The sequence below is a fragment of the Synchiropus splendidus genome, chromosome 3 (genome assembly GCF_027744825.2).
Source record: "Synchiropus splendidus isolate RoL2022-P1 chromosome 3, RoL_Sspl_1.0, whole genome shotgun sequence".
In the NCBI taxonomy this organism is placed as follows: domain Eukaryota; kingdom Metazoa; phylum Chordata; class Actinopteri; order Syngnathiformes; family Callionymidae; genus Synchiropus; species Synchiropus splendidus.
The window spans coordinates 18,320,783-18,346,868 of NC_071336.1; the positions used below are offsets into that span (position 1 = coordinate 18,320,783).

Genomic DNA, 26,086 nt, shown 5'->3' on the forward strand with positions numbered 1-26,086 from the left:
GGTTTTGTGAAGTTTGTTCAAGTGTGTTGGTTAGTAAAAGTTGGCTTGTGGTGGTTTCATTTGTAGGGTCAAATGAAACTATACGTGTTTTGTGTGGGTCTATATGCAGCTGTGTTTCGTATTAGTTTAAGTGTGTGTGTATGGTTGTGTCTTTTCTTGGTGTTTTTGCAGGGGTTCGATAGAGAAAAGGCTTCCCAAAAACTCCCTACCCAAGTGTTCCGGAATCTTGTTTTCATGCACGGCGTAGCGTGAGCGAGGTCACGCGGGGCGGTCCTGGAGGTAGTTGGGTTTGTTGGAAAGAGGAGGATAAGAAACGAAGGAGGCGTGTTGTTCAGACTTCAGCAGGAGGACGGTCGCCATCTCCGGGTAAACACTGAAAGCGAGTGGAGCGGGAGCTGACAGTAGCAGGAGGAAGAGGAGGAGGATGAAGAGGAGGAGGGGGATTCACTGCTGCTGGATACAACCGACACACATGGCTTCATAGCGCGAATGGTCGCTTGTTTTCCTTTGCGAATGTCTCCCCGCGTCTTCTTCTTCTCCTCGTCGGTCGTTTGAAACATGTGATTTCCACGGTGCAGCCATCCTCCCGTGGACTGTGACACTGGTCATGTTTGCCACGGAGTGAAAAAAACGGCGCTGAACATCTCGTTTCCATGGACAACACGTCCATCATAACACAGGTTGCAAATCCGAAAGAGGAGGAGAATAATTCTACAAGTCCGGATAAAGGTAAGGAGCCGAGCTACGGCGATTATGGTTGATTTTCGGATCCGTCATGGTGCAATGAAAGTGTAGCGTTGCCAATCTGATCCGCAGCCCGTCTCTGGGCAGCAGGAACCACCATTGTTCAGCCGAAGACGGCGTTAATGTAGAGAGAGAGACACACGGTTCAACACGTCCCTCTTTGTTGATACATTTGTTATGGCCGTATTTAGGGAAAACATACCGTTTTCTCAGCTTGGAACTTGGAATAATTTCCCTCGCATTCTCCGTTTACTACAGGGGGGCGGGTACTGTTGTCTTCCCAGAACTGTCAACATCTTCACTGACCTAACAAAATGTGACGATTAATACGTTATTTTAGTCTTTGAAATCCGGCTGTAGATAGTACGCAGAAGAAAAAAAATTCTTCTGTGAATTGATTACATTTAGTTGATGTGTTTTTTCCTCAAAAAATACTTCACTTTCAAATGAAAAACAACAAATCTTTGGATGATAAGAGGGCTGCAACATTACTGTAAAGTTTCAGAAGGAACTGGACAAGCCAGCTGCACTTGAAGCAAACTGTCTGTTGGAGTTGAGTAGAATGTAAACTAGAGATCGTAACTAGAGCAACTGTAACGGAAAGAGACTGAGGAGTAGGTACTGGTAGGGTTTTAGAGGAGAGGTTAATTTCCTTTGAAACCACATTTTTGTTGGTGGTGTTAGCTTCCAACCCTGGTTAGGTGTCGAGCTAAAAAGCATACAAAAGCTGAATTGTATGCAATGTATCATTTAAGAAGCCATGTGATATACTCGTGACAGAATTGCCATGCAACTTGTACAAGATTCATTAAAAAAACATTCATCCAGGTTATGAAGTTGCTTCAAAAAATGTTGCACTGTAAGCATTTTTGCAATATATTAAATATGGAAATCTGTGATGCAAATATAATCTTGGCAGTCATTAGTATCCTCCATTTCTGTCTTTGTGTTGTTCTCAGTGCTAGAAGTCGTTCATCCTGCAGTGTTTGCTCTCGCATGTGTATATTTCCCTTCGTGTAAGTGCATGAACACAAGTGCTGGACAGCTGTCGGGCAGATTACAGCGGTTGGACCAAAACCTACACTCTCTCTGTGGTTATTTCAGATAAGAATCACAGGCTGGCTGTGTGGCGATGACATCAGTGGTGATCTTTTCAGATTTCATTAACCCTGAGGAGTGTTTTCATTGCTCTCTGCATGAAGAGAGATACTGTAGTCTTAAATGAATCCTTAACAAATAAACAGATGGGTTCATTATGACTTGGCCAACATTGTGCGCTAATCCTCGTCTGTGCTGAGCTGTGATTAATGTTTTATTCCTTGCAGAGGGAAGAAATTGTTATTTACAGAAGCGACAAAACTCGGCTTCTGTTGGTTGAAAAGTCAGATTGTATTGAGATATATTGGATGGCTGGGACCGACTGTGCTGGGACAATGGGAAAGACTAATTTGGTTTCGACATGTATAGTTTGTTTTCACTGGTTTGCTGCCGTATGACCATATAAATATACCACATACATACATACCGTATAACCAAATAAGGAGAATGAACAATGGGTGGATTCAATATCTGTGATCTGATGTCAGGCAGCGAGAGACGCTCTTACTCAGATGGTCAAATCTTTGTGAGTAAAGAATGTTAAACCCCGTAGCTATCATGTCCCTAGCTCAATTCATATGTTTTGTGTCAAACATGTGCCATTTTCATGTTGAAACTGCCTCTTTACACAATCCGCATTGACTTTGTTATGATCTACCCGAGTCTAGCTTCATGTTTGTTGACACCATGCTGGTTTAAAGAGTAATGAGAGAAACGTCTTGTCAGTCATTCTGCGACCTTCACTAAATGCACTTTCATCATAGACTATGATTATGAAGCATGAAATTACACAAACAGAATTCCTTGTTGAAATATGTTCAAACAGAACTCGTAACTCAGTGTCCCATGTCTTCTTCAGCTAACCTTGTCGGACATTGACTGGTCGAAACTATCCAGTCGATGAAATCAATTCTTGGAATCCATCATTCAGTGGAGTTAATCCAGCCATATGGCCAGTCCACTTGACGAAATTGCACATAGGAGATGTTTATTGATCATCCAATAACTAAACTGCATTACTTTGGATTATACGGTTGGTCATGCGCCGGTAATGTGACCACTAACCAGCAGAGCAACGGAATTGATGACATGACAATAGTGATATTTTACTTTTTAATTTGTACCTATTTCTTTTTATGCTCAAATGTATGTACATATTTGAGAATAAGTAATTCGGAATTCGAATGCCATTTTTTTTCCAGAACTCACCTTTAAAAAAATCTGATTGTATAAATAAATGCATTATAGCCAGTCGACCTAAAACGTTTAACAATGAACACTGTGGACTTCAGTTCTAACATGCACCTCTGTCATGACAAGCGTCTGTCAGTCACTGGCTAGAGAAGAGACAAAACGCACTGTGGTGTTGCTCAAACCTCAGCTGGGACACACTCAACAGGGGGCTTCCTGAATGGGGTTTCTGTTCTGCCCATGCCGACAACAAACACCGCCGACATTTACTCCAGATACATACAGTCGTCGCATACACTGAGTATTTCAGCACCCCATCAGGCTATTTCCAGACTCCTATCCGTTTCTTTCCAAGTAAAGAAGTAGTAAGTCATTAGAGGTGAGGCTGTTTTTTAGTCTTCATCAGGTGGTTATAACTTCGGGCATTACATGGAATTTATTTTGACTCATACCTTTCAAGCATTTGGATTGAATCAGGAGGTTGTTTGCTCAAATGCTGGCTAATAAAATCTATTATTGTGCCATGAGTCACACTGTTTGCTGCACCACACAGTTATTTTGTGGAGAAGAAATGTCAACATTAATTGGAGGCACAGACGTGCAGGAAATGGTGTTTCTTCAGCAGCAGAAAACCCACTTTTTAGGCTGTTTTTACGTGGCTTCCTTTAAGCACGTCTGATGCAAGAAATGGTAATGAGGCCACTGAATAAGCCGAGTCACTAGACCTCATAAATCACTGTGGGGTTTGCCGCTATAAAGATTGATATCAGTGGACGAGCTGCTTATCTCCATCAGATAAAGTCAAATCTGGGTTCGGCTGTCCTTGTTGACTGACTTAGTGATTACAGACAAAAGGAGAGAAACAACAAGCATTGAGTTAACATCAGCTTTCAACGGTAACTCTCATAGAGCTGCACAATAACTCTCAATTTAGATGACTTTGTTGGCCATTAAACACTGCAGGAAAGAGGGCACAAGTGTGCTTAAATTGTAAGGCAGTTTATTTGTGAATACATGAACAAATGATGACACTTGGTGAGCAGCCAAAAAATTTTACTTTACTGCCCTAGTTCAATGATTAACCTTCATTAAAGTGAATTGGTGACCTTCAATAGCCCAAATCCAATACAAGGAGTGACGAACTGTCAGCTGCATATCAACCAGTTGTAGGTCTTATTCAACTGCCAAAATGACTACATTAATCACCCCCGATGCCAAAAACGGCGGGATATTATGTGTGTGTAAACGTTAGCGTGCTAATTTCTTTCCTTATGAGATTGCGGCTGCTTTTCCCTTCGGAAGGAGATGTTGTGCAACACTGGTGTTTTGTATGTGAGGACAGATTCCCAGCCTCGCTCTGAACAAACATGATGTCATTCTTGAGTGTTTTATCACCGACATGACAGTTCAAGGCTGAAACAGTGTAGCTACAGAATTACAAATGATTTTCACACAGTGTATTAACCTTCAGTGCTAGAAAGGGTGTTATTCAACTTTCCAACCTTGTCCGTCAGATGAGGTGCTGCGATGACCACATGTGACTTATGAGTGTACTTGTAATGTCTCAGTCATCCCTTCACGTGTGACTCAGGGATACTCCATCACTGCTGGTCATAAATAAAGTGTTGATGGCTTGAGAAAATTTAATATTTCCTTTTCTGCTGCCAGAATGTCAGATTCAATATCCTCTCGGTGAGCATCATGTAGTCAATATTCAATGCGCAATCTCTCCCAGAAAGAAGAAGTTATAAAAACGCTGGGCTCATTTCTATAAAGTGCCGGTCCTTATTAGAGATTTATGAGCCCATTTCAGCCGAAGCTGCTCAGAAAAGCAGATTATCTTCACCTCCAGGGCTGAGTTCCATGTTTTCCAGCACATCTTTATTACTCCACCATACTGGGAGGCTGATTGGGAAGAGTTTAATGTTTTTCTTCCGAGCCTAAGCTCCTTGACTAACAAGCTTGCTTTACTGAATGTGTGGGATCGGTTCTCTGCTCCCTGTGTCGTCTTGAAAACAGCGGTGGGTTGGGAATTGTATTTATCCATGTCCTTTAGCTCGATTCAATCCCATAACAAGATGAGATGTAATGCTGCCATAACTGTGGACAAAAATAATTATGGTTCTTTGTCGTGTTGTCGCCCAGCAGATGGCTTGTTAAACAATGTTATGTGGTTCTTCTTTCTACTAGTTAATGTAAACTTGGTGAAATCACCACAACTCTAGTGGCTGTCATTTGTCAGCATTTTTTTTTTTGTGATTAGTAATGTAATACAAATAATATAATTAATCTTCTTTATAAAAGTACTATGATTCCACTTGAAAGTATTCGTTCTTATCTCAGCATCCATCCATTTATTTTTTTTCAGCCAATAGCTTGTTTCAGTATGAACAGGCTTCTGACTTAGGGGAACTCATCCCATGTTGACGCAGATTTCTGTTGAAACGACCGTGGAGCAGTTTTGAAAATGGCCTGGAAAAAGATCAGTTAGGAAATGCGTTTCCGTGTGGATGAGACTTCAGACACACAATTTCTTCTGGCACCATTAATTCTGGCCTGTTATTTACTTTCAAGTGCTTTGCAAAACGCGTGCGGACCAGATGGCCACTCTACCTGGCCGTGGTGGTGGAAGTTGAAAAGAAGTGCATACCACCTGGACGGAATTGGAAAAAAAACCAAAACCCTTCCGTTTCAATTCTTGTTGATCGTTTTAGCTGCTGCTGTATGGTCACAGTGTCACTACTGCCTATGTGGGTTCTAATGTGACGGATGTTTGCCTTGACCTCAGTCTGTGGTTGTGTCTAGAGCAGGTCAGTGTCTGTGTTAAGAGAGCGTTCTAGTCAAAGGATGAGGCTGCCATCTTCTGGCATCATTGTGAGATTTTGGTCTGATTTTCAAATACTTGAGCTACGTGGCTCATCATGGCAGCCGGCAGATCTATGGATTCTTGTACCAGCTGAGCGAGATGCAATCACTCTCCAATCTGTCCTTGGAGAGGCTATGGGGGAGAAACTGTGTGTGGGTCGACTCTCTCTTTTCTCCCACGTGAGCTGTCCAGGTTTCACAGCCATTTCAAAGAGAAATATGGGGCTAGTGTTTGCAGCAACTCTCCAAGGACTTGAGAAGGTGGTAGCTACCTGGACTCTCATCAGTGTATTCTTCAGTTAAATGGTTTATTCCTCTGAAAAAGACGAAGTTTGAGGGAAACTGAAGTTGTTCCAATCCCAAGGCCTCTTGCAATGGAGCTATGGAAGCCTGTTCTCTTTCCGGTCTCTACCCAAACCTTGTGACTGCTGGTAAGATTAGGAGCACAGCTCTATCCATAAACTTAGAGCGTTGCCTTACAGCTCAGCTCTTTCTCCACGACAAAAATTGCATCTTTGTGACCATAGACACTACACTATTCCCAGATATCATAACACACCCAAGTTTCATCAGCTACACATGTGAACGTGCATTTGTGGTCTCCCTCAACAACCAGACATGTGAGAGGGCAAGCGTCATTGCGTCACTCAATTGCATAAAAATGTTTTGTCGTTCCTGATGGAGATCAGGATCCAGGCCTGTTGCACAGCAGGTTAAAGACTACAAGAGGCCTGAGTGGAGGGCAGTCTGACACAACGTAACCCCTGTCCAGAAACAAAAAGTATGGATGGTAAAAGACTCCTTTCCCCTCTGATCATTGTGAACAGACACCCTTTTCAACAGCCTTATTATTTTTGTTTAAAACTTTATCTTTCATTTGTCTCTGTCTCTCCCCTCTCTATTCCCATGGTGTTCAGTTAAAGCTGTTTCTTTCGGTTGGAAAGTTGGATCCGGGGTTCCTCACTCTCCCTGCACTAGGTTGTATTTTTGACAGCAATATGCAGAAGTTTTTGTAACATTTATTTATTTTTTTCACTGACTGCATGGTGGTGTCTGGCATACGGGATAAATCACAACAGAAGTAAGTCAGGTTTTTGCTGTGCACAACCTCTTTGTTCTCTTGGGTGGATTCTCATTGAGTTTGTGTGCTTGTCAATACGGGCGAATGGAGGTGAAAATATTGAACAATGTCATGGTGTCTTTTCAGCGTTTGCTTATTATTGATGGATTGACTTGATTCAGAGTTTCGCTGAGGCTAACATTCTCGTTCTTAATCTCACGCAAATGAATAATGTCCTGTTAATGTGGCGTATTTTGGAGTCAGTCTTGTGATATAAAAACGAGAATTTGGCTGCTGACTTGTGATTACATTTCAACCTCCCACGCTGCAACTGCACCCTGCTCCTGGACCCAACTTGATTCTCATAGAAGTGTCAGCGAGACACGAATCTTAGCTGCCAAGAAGGTGTCAAAACAGATCAACAAACCTCGGGACAAGTAATCATCAGGAATAAGGCAGAGGTCTACATATGAAGAGGATAGACCACAATAGAAGTTAACTGTGAAGCACTAGTCAATTAAGAAACGATCACAGTTTCAGTAAATATTCCCTGACAATGATCCGAACCCAATGTTGTCCCTGCAGCCGATGAAGACATTGCTACCTTAGCATCTCCTATGATCACTACAGACCTCTTCGATTCTGCAAAAGCATATGGAAATCAGAAACTTAAAAATCAAGACTAACATAACCAGAAATCATGAGCATATTTATGACAAAAGTGAATTAAATTTTTTAAGTATTTTCCCAAAATATATTCTATACAGTGTATATAATAATCATACTCATTTTATAGTGTATCCCTGTGTTGTTTTTCCAGGTTAGAGTTTTCGTCCAATCAGAATTCAGCTGGCTTGTGTCGTCATGCCCAAGGCCTTCAGCAGCAACAGTGAGGCCTTCTAGCTGGCCTCACGTTGAACGTGACTTGTACGAGTCCTGTGATTGGATATTCATATTTCTCGCTCTCTGAAGCCTGTGGCTTAAACATATGAGGATATTTATGGGCAAACGAGCTTCAGAGCAATGAAACCACAGATGTTTGGTGACATTCCAGCGCATATCGCGCTGTTATCCGCCCCTGTATGTCCCCGCCCATCTACACCTGCGAGATAACCAAGCGGAGAAAGTTCGCCACTTCCAATCTGGCGGCCACTGCAGGCTTAGCGCTTGGTGAGTGCAAAGGTTTGAGATGTTTATTTCACGCTTAACATGTAAATAACGGGTAGCACTGGCGCAGCTGTGTGATTCTACTCTGACATGCTTCTTGTGGCGCTGTTGGCAAACTGTGGCCGTCTGGTCGTCTTTCTGATACGAAACTAAGACAATGCAAATGAGTGTACAACAGGGCTTCCGCCGTGGTTTCAAACTAGCATAGGAAATAGAGGGCAAAGACTTTTGGGGCCGTGGACGCTGAGAACTCTCACACTCAGTGGCAAGCAGCACCACAGCATTGGTGGTTCAGTGGTAGAATTCTCGCCTGCCACGCGGGAGGCCCGGGTTCGATTCCCGGCCAATGCACGTATACTTTTTCATACGACACAAAACAAGATTTTACTTGAATAAGGGCAAGGTGAAAAATGCATGGCCTGCCACTGCATTTTAATGACTAGCAATGAGATGTCATAATACCCATTTATGGGTAAACAGTAAGTGAGTACTTGCCGATGCCAAATACTGATACGGGTAATTAATAATACAATAACAACCAATTTATATCATGATTTTTCCTCTTTTGGTCGCACTTGGGTGTAGAGTGATGGTGAAGTAAGTCTGACTCTGGTTATTTAATCCAGATTCAGGAATGTTTTCTTCTGTTGTGAGCAGAGGTCACGGCACAGGCGCTCAACCACTGAAACAATATCGCCACACCATTTTACTGACACAAGGTGTCCTTGTTAATGCGCATGAATTCATTTGTGTGTATTTATTAAATGTGATCATACCCTTTATACAGATAAATACAAAAAATACCCCCATCCCATCTGTCACCTCCTTGACTAACCAATTTTCCCCAGGAAACCCTGTTTTTTTGCCTAAATATTATTGAAATATTTTTCTAGAAGTGTATGAAAATAATATCGGCCCAGCCCTAGTAACTGGCAACAAAAAAATAAATCTGCTGTTGTGTGGCTGCCGTTCTTGTGTGTCAGGGAGTCATTGGCTTGATTCTGAGAATGAATGAGCCAGAGTCCAGCCATGACTAGAATATATTTAGATTCTAAAACAGACGATCACCTCATGAGCAGACATGTTGCCCGACAACTTGACAGACCAAGATAGAAGTCACACCATCTACATATACAATGTTAAGTCCACCGTAATGTAACAACACAGACCAAGATAGAATGCACTTTTGTCTTTGTGAGTTGAAGTTTGACTTGTTTTTATAGGTCCTGTCACATCTTATGAAACTTCCGGTTCAACTCCCTGTCTCACCTCAACCGGTTAAAAGTTGCGCTATATTCGTCTGACAAGGATCATGCAGTCACTTTCACTCCATTGAAACACCTATGCTTCAACATGCAGTGTGAAAGGCTGACTTTGGCGTCAACATAGGACATCACTTGACCACAGTCGCTATTCAGTATCTTGGGAGTGAGACTGGATTGTAACCGCTTATAAACAAGGGAAGTTGGTCTTGCCCTAGGGCACTGCGACTCAGGCAAAGTGAAATTCAATCCACCCTGATTGTTGGACAACTTTCTCAACCACTTTAGCTACTCTCGTTCAAGCCACTTTTTTGCATTAGTAACATCACAAATATCATCATGCAATTCCTGCCTCCCCAAATCTCTCATACACCTCCACCCGTCCAAAGTTCAGCACCTTTTCAGTTGTCTTAGCGTGACCCTATTAGCTTTCTGTTCTTTAAAACATTGGATTTTAAGGTTTCACTCATTACCTATTAATTCTGCCATAGTCTGCCCTCCGACTTCAGCAGTGAAAGGTTGAGCAATAATATTAGAATTAGATTCAAAGTCAAGGCTCAAATCAAGTAAAGATCAAGTATTTCTTATCATGGAGCCTTGAGTTTGGAAGAGTCTTCATTTAAACCACCTTTAAAAGCACATTTTTATGAATTGAACTTTATGTAATGACTGGTCTTAAAATTGTTATGACCGTGTTGTTTTCTTATACAGGTTTAATATGAACAGTGTGAAGACTCTCTGTAGTCAGTGGTCAACTGCATCACAGTTTAGTGACCTAAATCAGTCTTTGTAACGTTCAGAATTTTTCATTCTTGTGGTGTTGTACACACTCTGTCCGGCTGTAAAGTCCCCTCGGAGTAGATAGGGCTTTTTCTGTCTGGCATTCATCACATTTAATAGGCAATCCAAACGGTGGATCATGTTTTACCCGCAACGATTTTCTATCACCTCCTCTGAAGGATGATGTGTACGAGTGTGACAGAAAAGCATTGATGGTTTATGCATTTTTAAACACAGGTACCAGCGATAAGCACACAGGCGCGCTGTAAAAGACACACGTTGGCATTTCCTGTCTCTCTGGAGGTAAAGGTGAGCACTGTGTATCTCAGGGGGGAGTAAGTAGGATATGTGTGTTTGTGGAGATGAAGCCTTTTCTCTCTCAGACACTGATACTGTAGTAGCAGTGCACAAACAGGGAAACAACACATGACCTACTTGTTTACTTACGCTCCATTTTCAGCTAAGCAGCATGTTAAAGTGCATTTTTCCAATCCTGGGACGAGTGATGCCTTTAGCATCAACTTAGGGCTCATAAGATCATTTTTTTTCTCTGCACACTATTGGCTGAACAGGTTGTTCATCCTCAACACATTTTTATTGAAAAAAAGGGAGTGCATATATTGTATCGGTAAGCAGGTGTTTTGAATCATGTTTTTCAATGAATCACCCTATTTATATTCAGATACAATTCCGTCTGGTTTTTGCGAACCAATTACACTTTATTCAACAAGGACTAATCATTGAAGTACATTCTTCACCGCACAGATAGAGCAGGAGGATTTTCTTCAGCGTGCAGTTCAGTATATAAAAAGACGCTGTACATGAATTATAAATGCAGCAGCTGCACACAACGTGGGCTGCTGTTGCGTAACTCGAAGAATATACTCCTCATTACTTATCCCGGAGCTCTCTGTGGGTTAAATCCCCCACGCCTGTCATCTTCTTTATTTCACCAAGATGCAGCTCGCATTTCTCCGCATGCTGCCTGGCACCGCCGCCTCGCCTTGGAACATTGTAGCTGGGAAAACAAGACTCACCAGCGTGTTGCAAAAGTAGTCAGGAGATTTGCTGAGGATCTCGCTTTTGTGTTGGCAAAATGGATCATGTGTTCTGTCTTCTAAGGTCATTGCATATTGTCGTGAAAGATACAGCCCATGTGAGCATCATGTTGAGCCATTGTTCCTTTAGGGTTTTACATAGGGAGAGCGTTCAGACGAGCTTGGTACTGGTGAGTTTGAATTTGGATCTTTTGAAGTAACTATGAAATTACCATCAACTGAATCCGTCTTAATGCGTAACAAATTATTGTTAAGTATGGTTCCTGTGGTTTTATTTACAGGGTCAATTTACTCATCTGTCCCAATCTTCGGTCACAAGTTTGGGTTGTGACTTGAAGAACAAGACACACGTGGCTGAAATGAGTGAATGTCTGGTGTCTGGACTCTACGGACAGGAACCAGGAGAGACTCACTGCTGCTCTGCAGTAAGAGGAGTCAGTTGAGGTTGCTCAGACATCCAGTCTGGATGTTTCGTGGACCAGCTGAGACACAAAATCTGTTTTTCCGCTGCTCAAAAGACTCAATTCTCTCTACTCCTAAATATGTTGAGACTGAACACACACATATTGATCAGAATGTGTGTGAGTGTGTGCATCATTAAAGGCAGAAGAAAAAGTTCTCCCTCTGTAAAATCCTAAATGTTATATGTGCAATAATTCTCAATTAGTGAGAGGCCAACCATTTTTTTTAACTTTCCTGAATGTCCTTTTTTAGCTTCCCTACAGTGATGGAGAACCCTACTGAAATAGATCCGACAGAGGTGGCTCCTCCTTTAATGTTGAAGTCTTTCATTCCGTGCTTTGACTGTGCTCTGCAGTGATTTGAAGGAGTTCCCTGTTGATACTCCTCTGTGTTGTCGATGACAATAACAGCTTCACCTGCTGGTAGATTCCAAGCTCCAGGTGGATTCTCCATCAGCGTCTGGTGTTGAACTCTTGCCACAGTTTTTCCTCCCATATGTTTATGGAAGTGTGAGACAGCTGGTCCCGCGTCAGAGGCGAACGACCCACACTCCCAGCATCACTGGGAAGCTCTTAATCTGTGCGACAACATCCTCTGCCAGGGGCCACCGCAGCATGGTAACATCATATTCTGGGCTGTGAGATCACGATACCATCAAGGCCTCTTCTTTGGTAGCTCTGTGCTACAAATGGAATCCCTCTGGCTCCAGGCCATTTTATTTTGGTCCATGTCAAGCGACGACTGTGCCATTTAAAACCGGCCTGTTTTCCGTGTGAATAATTCAAGCTGCTGCTTCACAATGGCTGCTCTCACGTTCACCTCTGTGCCCCCCGGAGACTGTACTCTCTACCTGCGTGGCTGTTCCCCAAAATCCTGAGGGATCGCAGACTTTATTTATTGTGAGTCTAATGGGGCATTGACACTCAAATCCAAAAAGGACCAGTATATGAAGAAACCTTATTATGTGTATGCTCATTCAGTTTGTATAAATTAAGAGGTTGGATTTAAATTTAAAAAGTTTTTTTTTTCCATTTCGTATGAATTGAATATTCCTGATTCAAACCGTAGTTATATGATTAAAAATCTTGCTTGGTTCCGTTTACACATTTTGACTTTATATTTAGTTTAGGTAATGTTGTTGCAATATTATAGTTGGATATGTATGTGATATACGTCTTTCTTTTTTGGTAAATTTGTTATTCTTTTATAGAAAATTGGTGACAGAAGTGCACTCCATCTCAGCGAGGAGATGTAATTTATTTATCTGGTCCCATCCGCCAAGTGGTCTCGCTGCTGAACGCACTTTGAATGCTGAATGAATCGCTGGCAAGTTCCTTGCTCAGTTTCTAAGAGACAGTCCACTGTTTGAGAAAAACAACCTTGACCTCTTTACATGATCTTGCAATAATTTAAAGCTTAAATTCCTCATTATTTATTTTGCTGTTGTTTTTTCTGTGGTGAATGCAGATGTGCCGAACGAAAGAATGAATACTGTGTTATTTGTTCTTCAAGTTTCTTCTAAATTTGTTATCAATGTTTGTGTGTTTTCGGTAGTCACAATGGTTGCTGTGCATTACGGAACTTGTTGAAGGAGTAGTGAAAGTGTTTTTTACCAGTCTGCCATCGATGAAACACATGAAGTTGAATTGTGCAGTCACTGTCCTTGAGTTTGATGTGACTAGTCAATGCATTTTCACTCCCAAGGTGTCAATTTTGTGCGAATGTGTTATTGTCATCGTGGGGATTGTTGATATAGAATTGTTTTTCTAGATTTTTGTTTTGGTGTAATTCACCTCAGAAACTTAGCTAAGCCTAAGTGCCGTTCATTAAAACACATGCTAGGTCATAGGACGATTATCTCCTGTCAGGAATGCTGAGAATTTCCTGCATTTTCCACCCCTTACAGTCTTGTTAGAGCTTTGGCCTGAGCATGTGACGGAGCGCTTTCAATGACTGTAGCATGGACATTATTCATCAAAATAATAATACTCTGACATGTGAACATTATTAGAGTAAATATACATTTGGTGTTTCTTTTTCCCCAAATGAATTTGTTTGATTCTTGTTTTCCTGAATGCTCATTAATCCTCTGGGTTTTTCCTTGCGATGGCAGTGTTTTTGTGGCTTGAGCCGGCGTCAAGTTTCAGTAAAGAACATGGATTTAAGAAAAATGTCCCGTGTCTGCTTTTGTTACATCACAGTGTGATTTACTGTGTCTCATTATAGCACATGTGGCCGTGTGCCGAAACATGTGAACATGTGCGCGGAGTGAGTTTTCAGCAGCAGTCAACGCTCAGCTATGTTGTTTGTGTCGAAGCGAGGAAGGAAAGCTGTGTTTGTGCAGGGGGACTCTCTGGGAAGGGGGGGGGCGCGGGGTCAGATCCAAGTATAGGAGCTGTAAATACAGTAATGCTGGTTCACGTTACAGCATTCATGTATATGCACTGAACACATACCTGGATTAGGAATCGTAAATGGAAATACATTCTAAATATTGAAACTGAATTAATTTGGTGGAATATTATGTGATACAACCTGCTGCATCAGACTGACTTCACCAGTTCTTAGTTTTCTGTTAAGCAAAAAAATTATTTGATGGTGTTGTCAACTAAGTTGTGTGTTTTTTGTATGTTCATGAAAAGGGAAAACGCACGCAAATGCTGGTGGAAAAGGGTTAGACCATTTTAGACTCTTTGTCTGCATGTTTCTCAACACATCTAAATAAATCCTGGTGTCTCAGTGGATTCGTGCCTCGTACAGACCAGCAGACTCTGAGTCACATCTATATTGAAGCACTTGAAACACCCCATAAACTGTCCTGGCTGCACAGCCGTGTCTCGTCTCATGGCAGTTGTTGGCTTTGAAAGAAGATGCTACCAAATTACAAAACCGAGACACCGAACTTCAGTCATATGAAAGTGACCCGAGAGAGAACAATCTAAGCTTCAGTCTGAAATAGATCCAAATGAGGCGACGCCTGCACGAGTGCACAAGGCGTCTGCGACGTTGACACATGAACATCAACTCAGTGAGTCCAAAGACACCTCAAAGTTAAGAGCAGATTTTGGATTTCAGGCCTGAAAAGTGACCTCTGATGGGGCAGAATTACAGCTTTGGGAGTACCTGGGGGTTATTACACTGTCAGGTGTTTGATGCCGGCGCTGTCCCTGGCCACGGAGAGAATTTAGAATCCCTGATTGAACTTTTGCAGGAGGAAGCAGGCAGGACAGTTCATTTCTCTGTCAGGGTGGAAGTAGGCCACATGAGTAATGTTAGCTGGTGTCACACCTGAGCTGCTCTCCATAGATGCAGGGAGTTAGGCAGCCATAAGAGCGAAAGTAACACACTCCAGTCACTTACATTTCATCAGATAGCATTAATTACTCATCTCTTGGTGCTAATTAAGTGGTGTCCTCACTCACTGAGTCTATTCTGGTCTGAAGCCATTGTTCTGCAGACTCTCGGGTTCATTTGTGTGTCACGGCGAGGAAGCCATGCATGAGGAATACGGTCAGTCTGCAGCTACTGCCGTCTCTTCCGGGGTGTTTTTCTTCAACACGAGGGCTTATAAACTCATGCCATCCTCACAGTGGATAGACATGAGTGATATTTGTGTGTTGACAAAGCAGTTTCCACACATCACTTTGACCAGAAAGCTGCACATTTTATCATTAGGTGCATGTAATTACTTGAAATGAAATGAATTCAGATTATTTGCAAAATGCATTTACCCTTGAATGTGCTCCCACCAAAAGAGCACAAAGCAGTTACATAACTGGCGCTTCCTTTATTCAATTCTCTTTACTCGTCCATCCTTGTTATGGGCAAAATGAAATTAAGCTCATCTGTTTTCATTTCAGTTTGATCTATTTCGTGAAAGTGTGCACAACTGCACTTTCAGGATTGAGCCTCTCCATGCAAACAAGTCTCACTGGGGTGTGTCCTTTTCTGTTTTCTCTTCCAGTCTCTCAGTCCAACAGCAGCCTAAAGAAGCAGCGGAGTCGCAGCATCTTTAGCCCCTTCTTCTGCTGCTTCCGAAACTACAATGACTACCATGTGGAGGCCCCGGCCACCAACAAGACCCTCACTCTTCCCCCCACACCGGAGGAGAACGGCAGTCCTCCCAAAGTAAGGCTCTTGCTCGAAGCCTTTTGCACCACTAGGCTCAAGCTCGAAACGTTAAAGTAAACAATCAATTAACCTCCCTGTTTTGAATTTGTTAAAAAATATCTCCCTGGGTCGGTCTGCGTGGGCTCGCTCGGTTCCCTCCACAAGATTTTCCAGCTGCCTCAAACCCAGTGAACCCAGAGGTTGTTTACCATCCGCTGTGAGAGAAACATGGGCTCTCTTCCCAACTTACATTCTTCTGCATCGACACACATCAAGTAGCAACCTGAGAGAGACGCACACTCGCTCTTCTGAGACACAGGCTCCTCATGTGCGACACGATGCAACACTCACCAAGTGTGCCCGGTGTGACGGACCTGCACTTTGATCAGTGTAGCAGGCCTGTGTGGAATGAAGCCACCAGAGGAGCCACAGATCCTGAAGTTCCTCCACAAACATGCTGAACACATTTGAGCTTCTGTTTACCTGTGATGTGGGTGAGCGATAGAGCTGCTCTCTTTATAGACAGAAACGGTCTGTGGTGACTTGTTTTTTAAACAAATGAATCCTTGTTAATTTGGAGTGAACTGAGCGAACCCAGCCATAAAAATTCTTCTTATTATGCAGGACTGGTTTGAAGCTCGCAGCGTTGCAGGATCCAGCTGTATTTGTTACTATGGCAGCCCTGTTTGTTTTTGTGCACTCACTTTTTGTCACTGTGCTTGCAACATCTCCTCTCTTCTCTCACTCCTTCTCTCCAAGTGCCTCCGGGTTGTTGTTGACTGGTCACTTTCTCTGTTTTGTGGCGGGTGAAATGTTTGGCGTCTTTTTAACATTTCAATTTTATGTGATTTTGTCACGTATATCTAATGTCAACAAGAGTCTAGAAGTCCCATTGAACATTGCTACACTTGGTGCTGTTAAAAGTTGGAGTTGATTCTTTAATTCCTGTATAAACATGTTGAAGTTGAGGAGCAGTGAAAATCATGTTTGACTTGCTCTGTATTTTCCCTTTGGCCTTAATGATTTCCTACAACTGCACTTGCCAGTAAACTTGACCTGGTCAACCCGACATGAATAAAACAGGAGTTAAAATGACGTCAGCTACCGACTGAAATTCACAGATGATGATCATTGTTGTTTTACGTGTTTCATACAAATATATTACTCTTTCATGACTACATTTGTGAGTTTTTGATGAAGAAAATCTACTATTTGGCAACTCTATAGCATCAATAAGCAAACAGAGATGATGAATCTGTCACTCCTGGCCTTTTATAGTTCCTTTTTTTGTTTGTCTTTTTCCAGTTATTTTTTAGCTGGAGTGGCAGGACTTGAAATTATACCAAACAACAGAAGCTAGCTTTCCTTTATGTCTTACTTTTGAGCAGGAATTAACTTCAGTTGCAAATATTTTGGGAATTTTACTCACTTTGGCAGGAGTCTGGCGATACAATACATACCTCGATACAGGAGTGACAATAAAATATATCAGGTTATCGTGCGCTGCTAGACGTACAATTCAGTCCACAATATTTGTAAATCTGTACATATCCTTCACCTCTCTATCATTATAAACAAATCTATTTGCTCCCAAGAACCCTAAAACCTGAAATGAAGCTAAAATTGAATAAAAGATAGTTTGACTCCAGCGTGGTGCATCTTACTAACGTCATGGCTCTTGCCTTTGTCACTGTTTAAATGCAGTAGGTGCCATACCTTTTCACAGATGTACCATCGTACTGGTAAGAAGGCACTGACATTCCAATTAGAGCTTTTGAAAGCTTGTGTGATCTTATTGTCTAATACAAGTCTCGATTGCAAAAATATATAATATTTATTAAAGATCGATGTAGCGTACAAGCAGCGTAGCATATCGATATTATCTTAAAGCCCTGCGATGCACATACATGAATCCAATTGTGTTGTTGTGGAAGCAATATTTCAATGAAAATTAAAATGCATGAACAGAAATTCTTTTTCATTTGAAATCAATTGAAAATGTTTTAATTTTTTTCCTTTGGTTGCAGGTTTTATGACCAAACTGAAAAGAAATCTATTCATGATTAATTTTATTTATGAATTAAAATACGCAGTTTTAGTCTGAAAATGAAAAGGCATTTCTGGAAATGCTTTTTCATTTTCGAATTTGACAATTTTTGTTGAATTTTGGTAACTATTTGCTGTGGCAGCATTTTAACATTGAATGGTAAATGTGTTTTACTTTTTAATTTTAATTCGGTCACAGAATAAGCACTCATGAAGAATGAAGTGTGTGAAGAAATTTTGTGCTTTTTCATTTTATTTGAGTCAAAATATGCAGCTTATGCTGAAATAAAAAAAGAAAAATGCATTTTCATTTGGATTGTGGGACACAATTGCTTCCATATGTTGGCAGTGACAGGGATGACAATAAAGACATAAGGAGCAGGAAATAAATATCATAATATCATTTATTCTGTGAGAATTTATGGATGCCGATATGTTCACATCAGAAACAACCTTTTGTGATTCTGTTTAGCAGAAGATCAGTGTAGCATTTAGACCAATGCGTTGGTCAGTGTAAATCAACTATTGTGGGTTATTAAAAGAAATGCTTAATCTTCAAATGGATGTTTGACAAAATGGGAGATGATCAGTCTATTGGTCTGGAAGCATTTGTAGATTAAAACTATTGATTCTCTCCTTCACTGTAGCTTCCTTCATTCTCCTCCACACTGTCTGGCTCAATATTCTTCTCTGTCTGTCTCCCTGTCTGCTCTCTCCTCCAGTGTGACCCGGTCCAAGTTTTCCCTGGTGTATGTATCTTTCCTATTTTTTTCTTCCTTCTTCTCTCACAGTTTTGTCTTTAATCACTGTGATTCATCCGTGCAGCTCTGGTGAGGGAGACATGAACCAGTGCCTCAGAAACAGACTCATTTAATCCAGTGAAATGACATTACTTTCACAGAAAAATATTGAATGCAACACAAAGTGAAGCAACACTGCACATTTTGTAGTTGCTTTGACTCTGTCTCAGTTTGTAGTCATCTTGCAGTCGCATCTGAAGTTGCAGTGTAGTTCTTAAACCACACTGCAAACACCTTCTTCCAGCGGCAGGAAGCTCGTGTGGTGTGCAAATCTGCTCCTCACGTTTCCAGCAGCGACTTAAGCGCCATGGAGGGAAACACAACCGAGTGTGACCTTACAAAGGTTGTTTCACAACAGAACGGCAAGAATCAGTTCAGTCAGAGAAATGGGCAGGAACCACGAAAATAAAAAATCTCAAGCCAAAAAAACACTGCAGATCAGTTCAGAAAGCCAGACATAAATATTTGTTCTGCGGTTATTTTTTTTGTTTGCCTAATTCAGTATTGAGAATGTATGTGTGCTTCTCTGCAGCCTCCAGCCAAGTTCCTGTTGCCGGAGGTCAGTATATCAGACTATGGCAAGAACTGTGTGGTGATCGACCTGGACGAGACCCTCGTTCACAGCTCCTTCAAGGTACTGGCCACTAGCAAAACACATTGACTTACTGTTGTTTAAAGTAAATAATAAAGTACCATTTTCAATCAAGTATTTTTAGTATGCATGTTAAAAAACAGTAACATTACTTCATGGATGAAATGAAATGTTATTAAAATAAGTGAACTTGAATGTGCTATATTTCACAAAAATAATGAATTTTCATCTATGGTTTCATTTATGCACATAAAATAATTGAATATATATTGAATATATTTTTCCCTCAATGCAGGAAACACAATCTTAGGTCTAAAGGAAACTATTCTGAAGCTGCTAAATATCCAGTTAAATCTAGTACCATAAACCGCTAAAAAAGGTTTAAGGTGTTTCCATTATTTTGCCCAACCCCTGTACATTAGCACCACAAGAATGACTGAAATATCCACTTTCCATCTCACCATGGATGACCAAACCCTTCAGCACGTGCTGCTCGACACCTGCACCATCTCCCTCCTCCAGACGTCTCTCTTTCTACTGAGGTTTACTTTCTTTTTTCTTGGTCAAATGTTCATGCATATTTAGTTATGTTCTTATCTCACTGAGGCTTTTGAAACTGATGACCTCGGATGACTGGGTTTTAATTCGACTGGGGTTTCTCCTGGGTTAGTTTATTCATAACCAAATAGCATTCTGCAAAATAGGGATGAAAAATATGGACACAATTTCACATCTGGATATTCATGGCAGGCGTCTCAATATCGATATAATGCTATATTAATATGGGTTTATTGAAAAACAAGTTACAAAATAAATAATAACCAACGTTTTCATGCAGAAGGACGTTGCAAGTCGGAAGTCTGCCACAGGCTGGTAATAGCTGTCAATCAACAGCAAGCAGGAAATGATGTTGGTTGGTTCCATTTTCATTGTCAAATGGACGTCTGCCTCTGCTGTAGCTTCACATGATTCAACCATTTTGAATTTTCATATTTCGACACAATAACAATATATATTTCACACCTACTTCAAGATGAATTTAGATTTGAACTTGTTTAGTGAAATATAAATGGACATGCCACTAAGTCAAGCTAAAAATGTGTGAATTACAGGAAGTTAGTGAAAGTGAAGGTGTGAGTTTTAATATTATAAATCGTTGTTCGAGTCTATTCTACAAAATACTAAAACTTAATACAACACAGTTAAAGTATTTCCTCTGACTTTTTTTTTTAAATGACGTCTGAATTTCTTGTTTTTAAATTCATCATTTATCTCAAACGTCTTGAACGTTACAAATAAACGTGATCTATTTGATTCTAAATTTCTGCGAAAAGTCAAAGAAAATCAGCAGCATGTCCACATTTTGTTCTGGAACTGCCTCCGTACCACATTCCCGCACACACAGACAAAGACACACACACACACACGGACTTTCAGGAGGGCATGTGCAGCACTGTATGCAAGACTGGAATCTTGAACAGCTTCAGAGGAGCTAGTTGCGGCTGCTTCCATGAACCAAGTCAACCTCACTCCCTGGGCTCTGTAGTTCCCCCAAACATCCTGCAGCAAGAATTAGTCTTCATATCTGTGTTTTACGTCAAGTTGTGTGTGTCCAGGCTGTGCAACAAATGAGAGTGATTTGGTGGAGGAAGGAACCCACAGCCCTCACGCAGCAGTTTCACTTCCTTCAGGGATCTTCCTGTTGATTATTCTCTCAGAGAGATACAGTTGGTCACTGGAGGTTGTTGTCCTGGTAAACCTTGCTATCCGGTTACAGAAAAAGTAGTCGTGGAAGGTGTACTTGTGGTTCTGAGTAAAAGGAGCAGCAGTATTGCTATTATGCAGTCGTATACAGTGCCAGTAGGTGTCGTAGCACTGCTCCCTGTGATGGGAAGAGCACAATAGGGACCCCACTCTATGAAGACCCCAACTTCTTTCCCATCACTCTCCTCTATATCTCTCCACCTGGGTTTGTATGTATCTGTGTGTGATGCCGCGAAGTCTGTCTCTCTCCCCCTCCATCTGCCTCTTTCTCTTCATGGAAGTGAAGCCAAGTCTACCTTCTCCCGCCACCCACAGCTTCCGCTCGGACTCATTAATAAAGTCTGCGGAGACATTCGGGGAGTGTCGGCATGCTCTCAGGTGTAGACAGTAATAGAAGAGGATTCTTATGAAACTGGAGCGCCCACATGTGTCTGGAGAACCATCCAGGAGCTTTGAAGATGCTTTGAGTCAGGAAGAAACAACAGTCCTTTCTCCATTGTTACACAAGTGATGTGGGAGAAGAGACGTTTGGAGACCTTCATACCATTTTTCATTGTCAATAAGTGAACTCACCCTGACTGAAATAGAATACAGTCTTTTTTTCCCTGAAATGAAGCTGTTCGCTTGAGTAGGATTGTAATTCCCTCACCCTTCCTCTACTTGACCTCCTGGAGATGACCTCGGTCATCTAAGGTGCTTCTGCCTACATCGACATTACTCCGCCTCCTTTCCTCCCACTGGCTTCCCTCCCTCTCTCTCTTGCATTGATTTTCACCATCATTATTGTGAGATTTCTTTCCTGGGGTATTTTTTATGTGCATTATACAAACAGTAACAAATGTTTTCCCTTCTGTCTCTGTTTCCTCGACAGCCTATTAGCAATGCCGACTTCATCGTTCCAGTGGAGATAGATGGGACTGTTCACCAGGTGATGAGACAAAAATACAGATGACTTTTTTTTTTTTACAGTTTGCTCTGATGCAGGAGCTCAAATACACTCTGTATAAAACAGCACATTAGAGGGGAATTGGTTATGGGATTGAAATGACTAATGAGAATCAGTTTTGTTTCCTCTATTAAGCATTTGTTTACTATTACACAATCAGAGCAGTCACGACCACAGACTAGTCACAAGTCCATCACTCTGCACGAACAAGCAAGTATTAAGAATTTTGTCAATAAAACAAGACTTTTTGGGTTTGTCTGAAAAACACTTGGTTGCAGTGACAAACACAATCCGGGTGGAGAGTACTGTTTTAACTTCAGCCTAAGAGCGTTGTTCTGTTAGTTTTGTTCTGTTCTGATGTTGATATTGGGACCAGAAACAGGAGTACTATCTGTGGTCCAGGGGTCCATCCTTTTGGGGGTCAAGGGGAGGGGCCGTCAAACCAAAGAAAAGTAGCCTCAATATGACCAAAAAATGCCCACGCTTCTTGCTCAGTTTCCACTAGGTTGTGCAGGTGAGTTCCAGAACACTACAACATTATCAACAATATTTCAAAAGCTATAAAAGATAAAAGTAATTATGGATAAAAGACAACAGACGATAAAACTTGGGAGAAATGAGTAGAGGTCCGAGTATACTATATCCAACGTGTATGGATGTTTAAGTTATGTATTCATAATGTTGAAAAATATTACACTGCGAGTGTGATCAGATTTGAAATAATGAATACTTATATGTGATCCTCCTTATTATTCAACATATTTACCCAACTCTAAATGTGACGGCTCCTCTGCAGTATCCTCAACTCTAACGTTTTGGTGTGCCATCTTCTGGCCTCATCTGTGGTTCCTCCCAGGTTGAGGGAGTCAGTGCAGCTGCAGCCTGCTTCAAGTAATCCAGGATAGGCTTCTGCTTCAGACCAGACCTGTCCTTGATTACTTGCCGCGGGAGGTGGCGACTACTCGACGGAGCTGCGATGGAAACCAAGTTCTTAAGTTGTCTGCTGCCGCTGCCAGTGTCTGTTGGTACATCTGAAACAGAGTGATCCTGACTCATGAGATTTCATCTTCCTGCCTGCAGGTGTACGTGCTGAAGAGACCCCATGTGGACGAGTTCCTCCAGAAGATGGGGGAGCTGTTTGAGTGTGTTCTCTTCACTGCCAGCCTGGCAAAGGTCTGCACTTTCTCTAAGATGAGATCAGATCAGTTGTTTGGAGAAGCTTGAAGGAAAAGGTGCTTAGTGTGACTGGGAGGTGAGTGTGTAAACATGTGTTTATTGTCCAGTATGCCGACCCCGTGGCTGACCTGTTGGACCAATGGAGCGTCTTCCGGGCTCGTCTTTTCAGGGAATCCTGCGTTTTCCACCGAGGGAACTATGTGAAAGACCTCAGCCGACTGGGCAGAGAGCTCAGCAAAGTCATCATCATTGACAACTCGCCTGCCTCCTACATCTTCCACCCTGAGAATGCGGTACGAGCCGACACATGCACTTTACCTCCTCAGGCTTCCAACCATGCTGCAGAAAGAAATCACTGAATGTGACTTCTGTTCACATGCTCTGTGCGTGTGCTCGATCTGGGCCATTTTTTATGTCATGAGACACAAAATGTTGTCATGAGCTGTCAGCTGTCTGTTCTTATGACCAAGGAAAAATGTTTTACGGCTGGAGGACGTGTGTACTTGACAGTGTGTGATTAAAACTGTGTAGACCTCGAGCCTGTTTCAGCACTCGACTGGCAAACAAGGCCGCAGAAGTTGGTCATTGTTACGCACCTTATCCGACTCCTGCTCAGAGAGAAACAAAAAAACAGTATGCAATAACCCAAGGCTGCCTGTAGGGGGCAGCAACGACCTTCGCAGCAAATGGAAAATTCACCATTAAACTTTGTTCCCTCTAAAATGGGGCCGATTTTGAATTTCCAGTCGAAACACTATTTAAATTTCAGGGTCGGAGAAGTCACTGCTTTCTGTTGCTCATTATTCTTGATGGAAGCATTTTTGCTATATGCATTGTTGTGTTGTTGAAGATTCAAGCCATGTACACGTTATCTTTCTTTTTTATAGTAGATTCCATTTGTACATTAAATACTGTAAAACACAACATTACGTGATAATGTTTTTTCATGCTTCTTTCGAACAGGATTAAATTAGATGTAACCTTCTTGTTGCATTTTTTTTTTTTTTTTACAAATCTTACATCTAACTCTTGCTCTTCACTTCATTTTAGACTGTTTGACGAATAAAGGTGTATTTACTCTCAAGCAATTCCGTTCTTTGTGCTTAAAATAATGGGAGTGCCTCTCTCTCATTGCGGTTCAGGTCCCGGTGCAGTCGTGGTTTGACGACATGGCCGACACAGAGCTGCTGGATCTGATTCCCCTGTTTGAAGGTCTCAGTAAGGAAGAAGATGTTTACAGTCTGCTACAGAGTCTGAGGGACAGGTAGCAGGTTCAACCTCTGAGACCCTCACCGACCCGCGACAGGCCTGACGCCAGCATCTGACCCTGGAGACTCATGACATGGACTTGGAAACAAATGAAGGAGCTGATACTTCTATATACCTGGACTCCCACTGGCAAATATTCAGTTACTGTATGTAAATATAGATGTTTCTAAGAGGAAGAGGAACATAAAGTAATTTTCTATCTGAAATAAGGTTTTATTATCCAATGAGTCATATTTTAGTTACCAAAACTCAAAAGGTTTTATCCTTTTATTCTGTTTGTTTGGGGATAAAGGTCGCCCTTCTGGAGATTTCATTTCTGTGGAGTCGTGCTACGCCGGCTGTTTGTTTCTTCTCTGACCTTTTGGTTCAAACTGTGATTTATCTTCTCCTGCAGAAAGAAGTGCCTTCATTACTGTGCCGATGTAGTTGTGTCGGGAATGGGGTGCACATTTTTATGCTGCATATTTAACCTCGAATAAACATATGAAGTCAATATTACACAGAGATGGACGGTGTGCATAAAAGTCCTATACTTTTGATAAAAGAATCATGTAGAAAACGGCCTGATTGATGTGTTGTTGAGTCTGATTCTGAAAAACACTTAATTATTGATTAAAAAAAATAAACGATCTCGTGATATTATCTATTAATCGATGTATTAAAGAGTATAATTAGCTCAGAGCTTAAGAAATTCTATTTATTGGGGGAGTGAGTTGGTTGTGAAGATTGCTGTTGAAATCGTACTGTATAACATGATTAAAGTTGCAAGTTTGCACAACGTCTTTTGGTATTCGTCTTTCGTTCATTCTGAATCAGTCATTTACGGATGATTCCGTTAAAGGTTGCATTTGCCGATTCTTCTTTGTGTGACATGGAAATATTTCTTTTGAGATGACACATGACTGGACCCATCCCACACATCGCTTGAACTCCATTCTTAAATTTGTTGAATAAACTTAAGCACCAAATAAGAACAAAGCTGTCACACTGAACCACACCACACTGAATACAGGCTACAGAAGTAAAAGTCTCTCAGTCACAGTGACACACACATTGAGTTACTGCAAAAGAAACCAAACTAAAAAAACAAACTATGGTTTCTTTGAATAACCCTGCATATATATATATATATATATATATATATATATATATATATATATATATATATATATTTTTTTTTTTTTTTTTTTTTTTTTTTACAAATGAAATAATATTTCCACCACTACCATCTTAACAGACTTCCTTTCAGTTCATACATAAAGAACTGAAATGCTTGTTCCAATGGTCTCACCCTGGTCTTTGGTCTTGGTCTGGGCTTTTAAAGTCTTGATCATGGTCTCTGGTCTTTGCTCTGGTCACAGTCTGGACTAGAAGATTTGCCCATGATTGTCCTCAGCCTTGAGAAAGTGTGTGCCCATTGACTAGCGATTATGGAATCTAATGCTATAATGGTCCTGAAAACTATAGTGACAACTAAAAAAAAATCTAATCTACGCCTTTGAGTCTCATAATTTGGTATTTATAATGATTTTATCTTTGACCTTTATCTTCTGCCTCAGTGTGCAATCCATCCAGGAAGAGAACACATGGTAAATGATTGACTAGAAGAACCAATGAAGAAGGTTTATTACATAACTTGTAATCACCTTATAGCAATAAAAAACAAAGTCAGTCAGTTTCTTCTGAGAGTATAAAA

General features: G+C 41.3%; 1 protein-coding gene and 1 non-coding gene across 3 annotated transcripts; both read left to right on the plus strand.

Moving 5' to 3' along the window:
* The first annotated feature begins 307 nt into the window (after positions 1-307).
* Positions 308-25,172, plus strand: ctdspla (CTD (carboxy-terminal domain, RNA polymerase II, polypeptide A) small phosphatase-like a). 2 transcript variants are annotated; one of them, XM_053859376.1, is made up of 8 exons: positions 308-729; positions 15,652-15,815; positions 18,566-18,592; positions 19,176-19,277; positions 21,871-21,927; positions 23,026-23,118; positions 23,229-23,414; positions 24,264-25,172. In XM_053859376.1, exons 1-8 carry the CDS (start codon positions 654-656, stop codon positions 24,387-24,389), a joined length of 831 nt encoding a protein of 276 aa, XP_053715351.1. In that variant the 5' UTR covers positions 308-653; the 3' UTR covers positions 24,390-25,172. The 2 variants fall into 2 exon arrangements, with proteins under 2 accessions (XP_053715351.1, XP_053715352.1); XM_053859377.1 differs by lacking the exon at positions 18,566-18,592 and having other exon boundaries at positions 313-729.
* On the plus strand, positions 8,406-8,476 carry trnag-gcc (transfer RNA glycine (anticodon GCC)). Its single transcript has one exon. It is a non-coding gene; the product is annotated as a tRNA-Gly (tRNA).
* Positions 25,173-26,086: the final 914 nt, after the last annotated feature.

Bases quoted from the DNA above. Each gene is read 5' to 3' on its own strand.
- ctdspla (XM_053859376.1), top strand. From the start codon at position 654: ATGGACAACACGTCCATCATAACACAGGTTGCAAATCCGAAAGAGGAG. The intron at 18,593-19,175 runs GTATGTATCTTT...GCTTCTCTGCAG, and splicing joins CGGTCCAAGTTTTCCCTGGT to CCTCCAGCCAAGTTCCTGTT. The intron at 19,278-21,870 runs GTACTGGCCACT...TTTCCTCGACAG, and splicing joins TCGTTCACAGCTCCTTCAAG to CCTATTAGCAATGCCGACTT.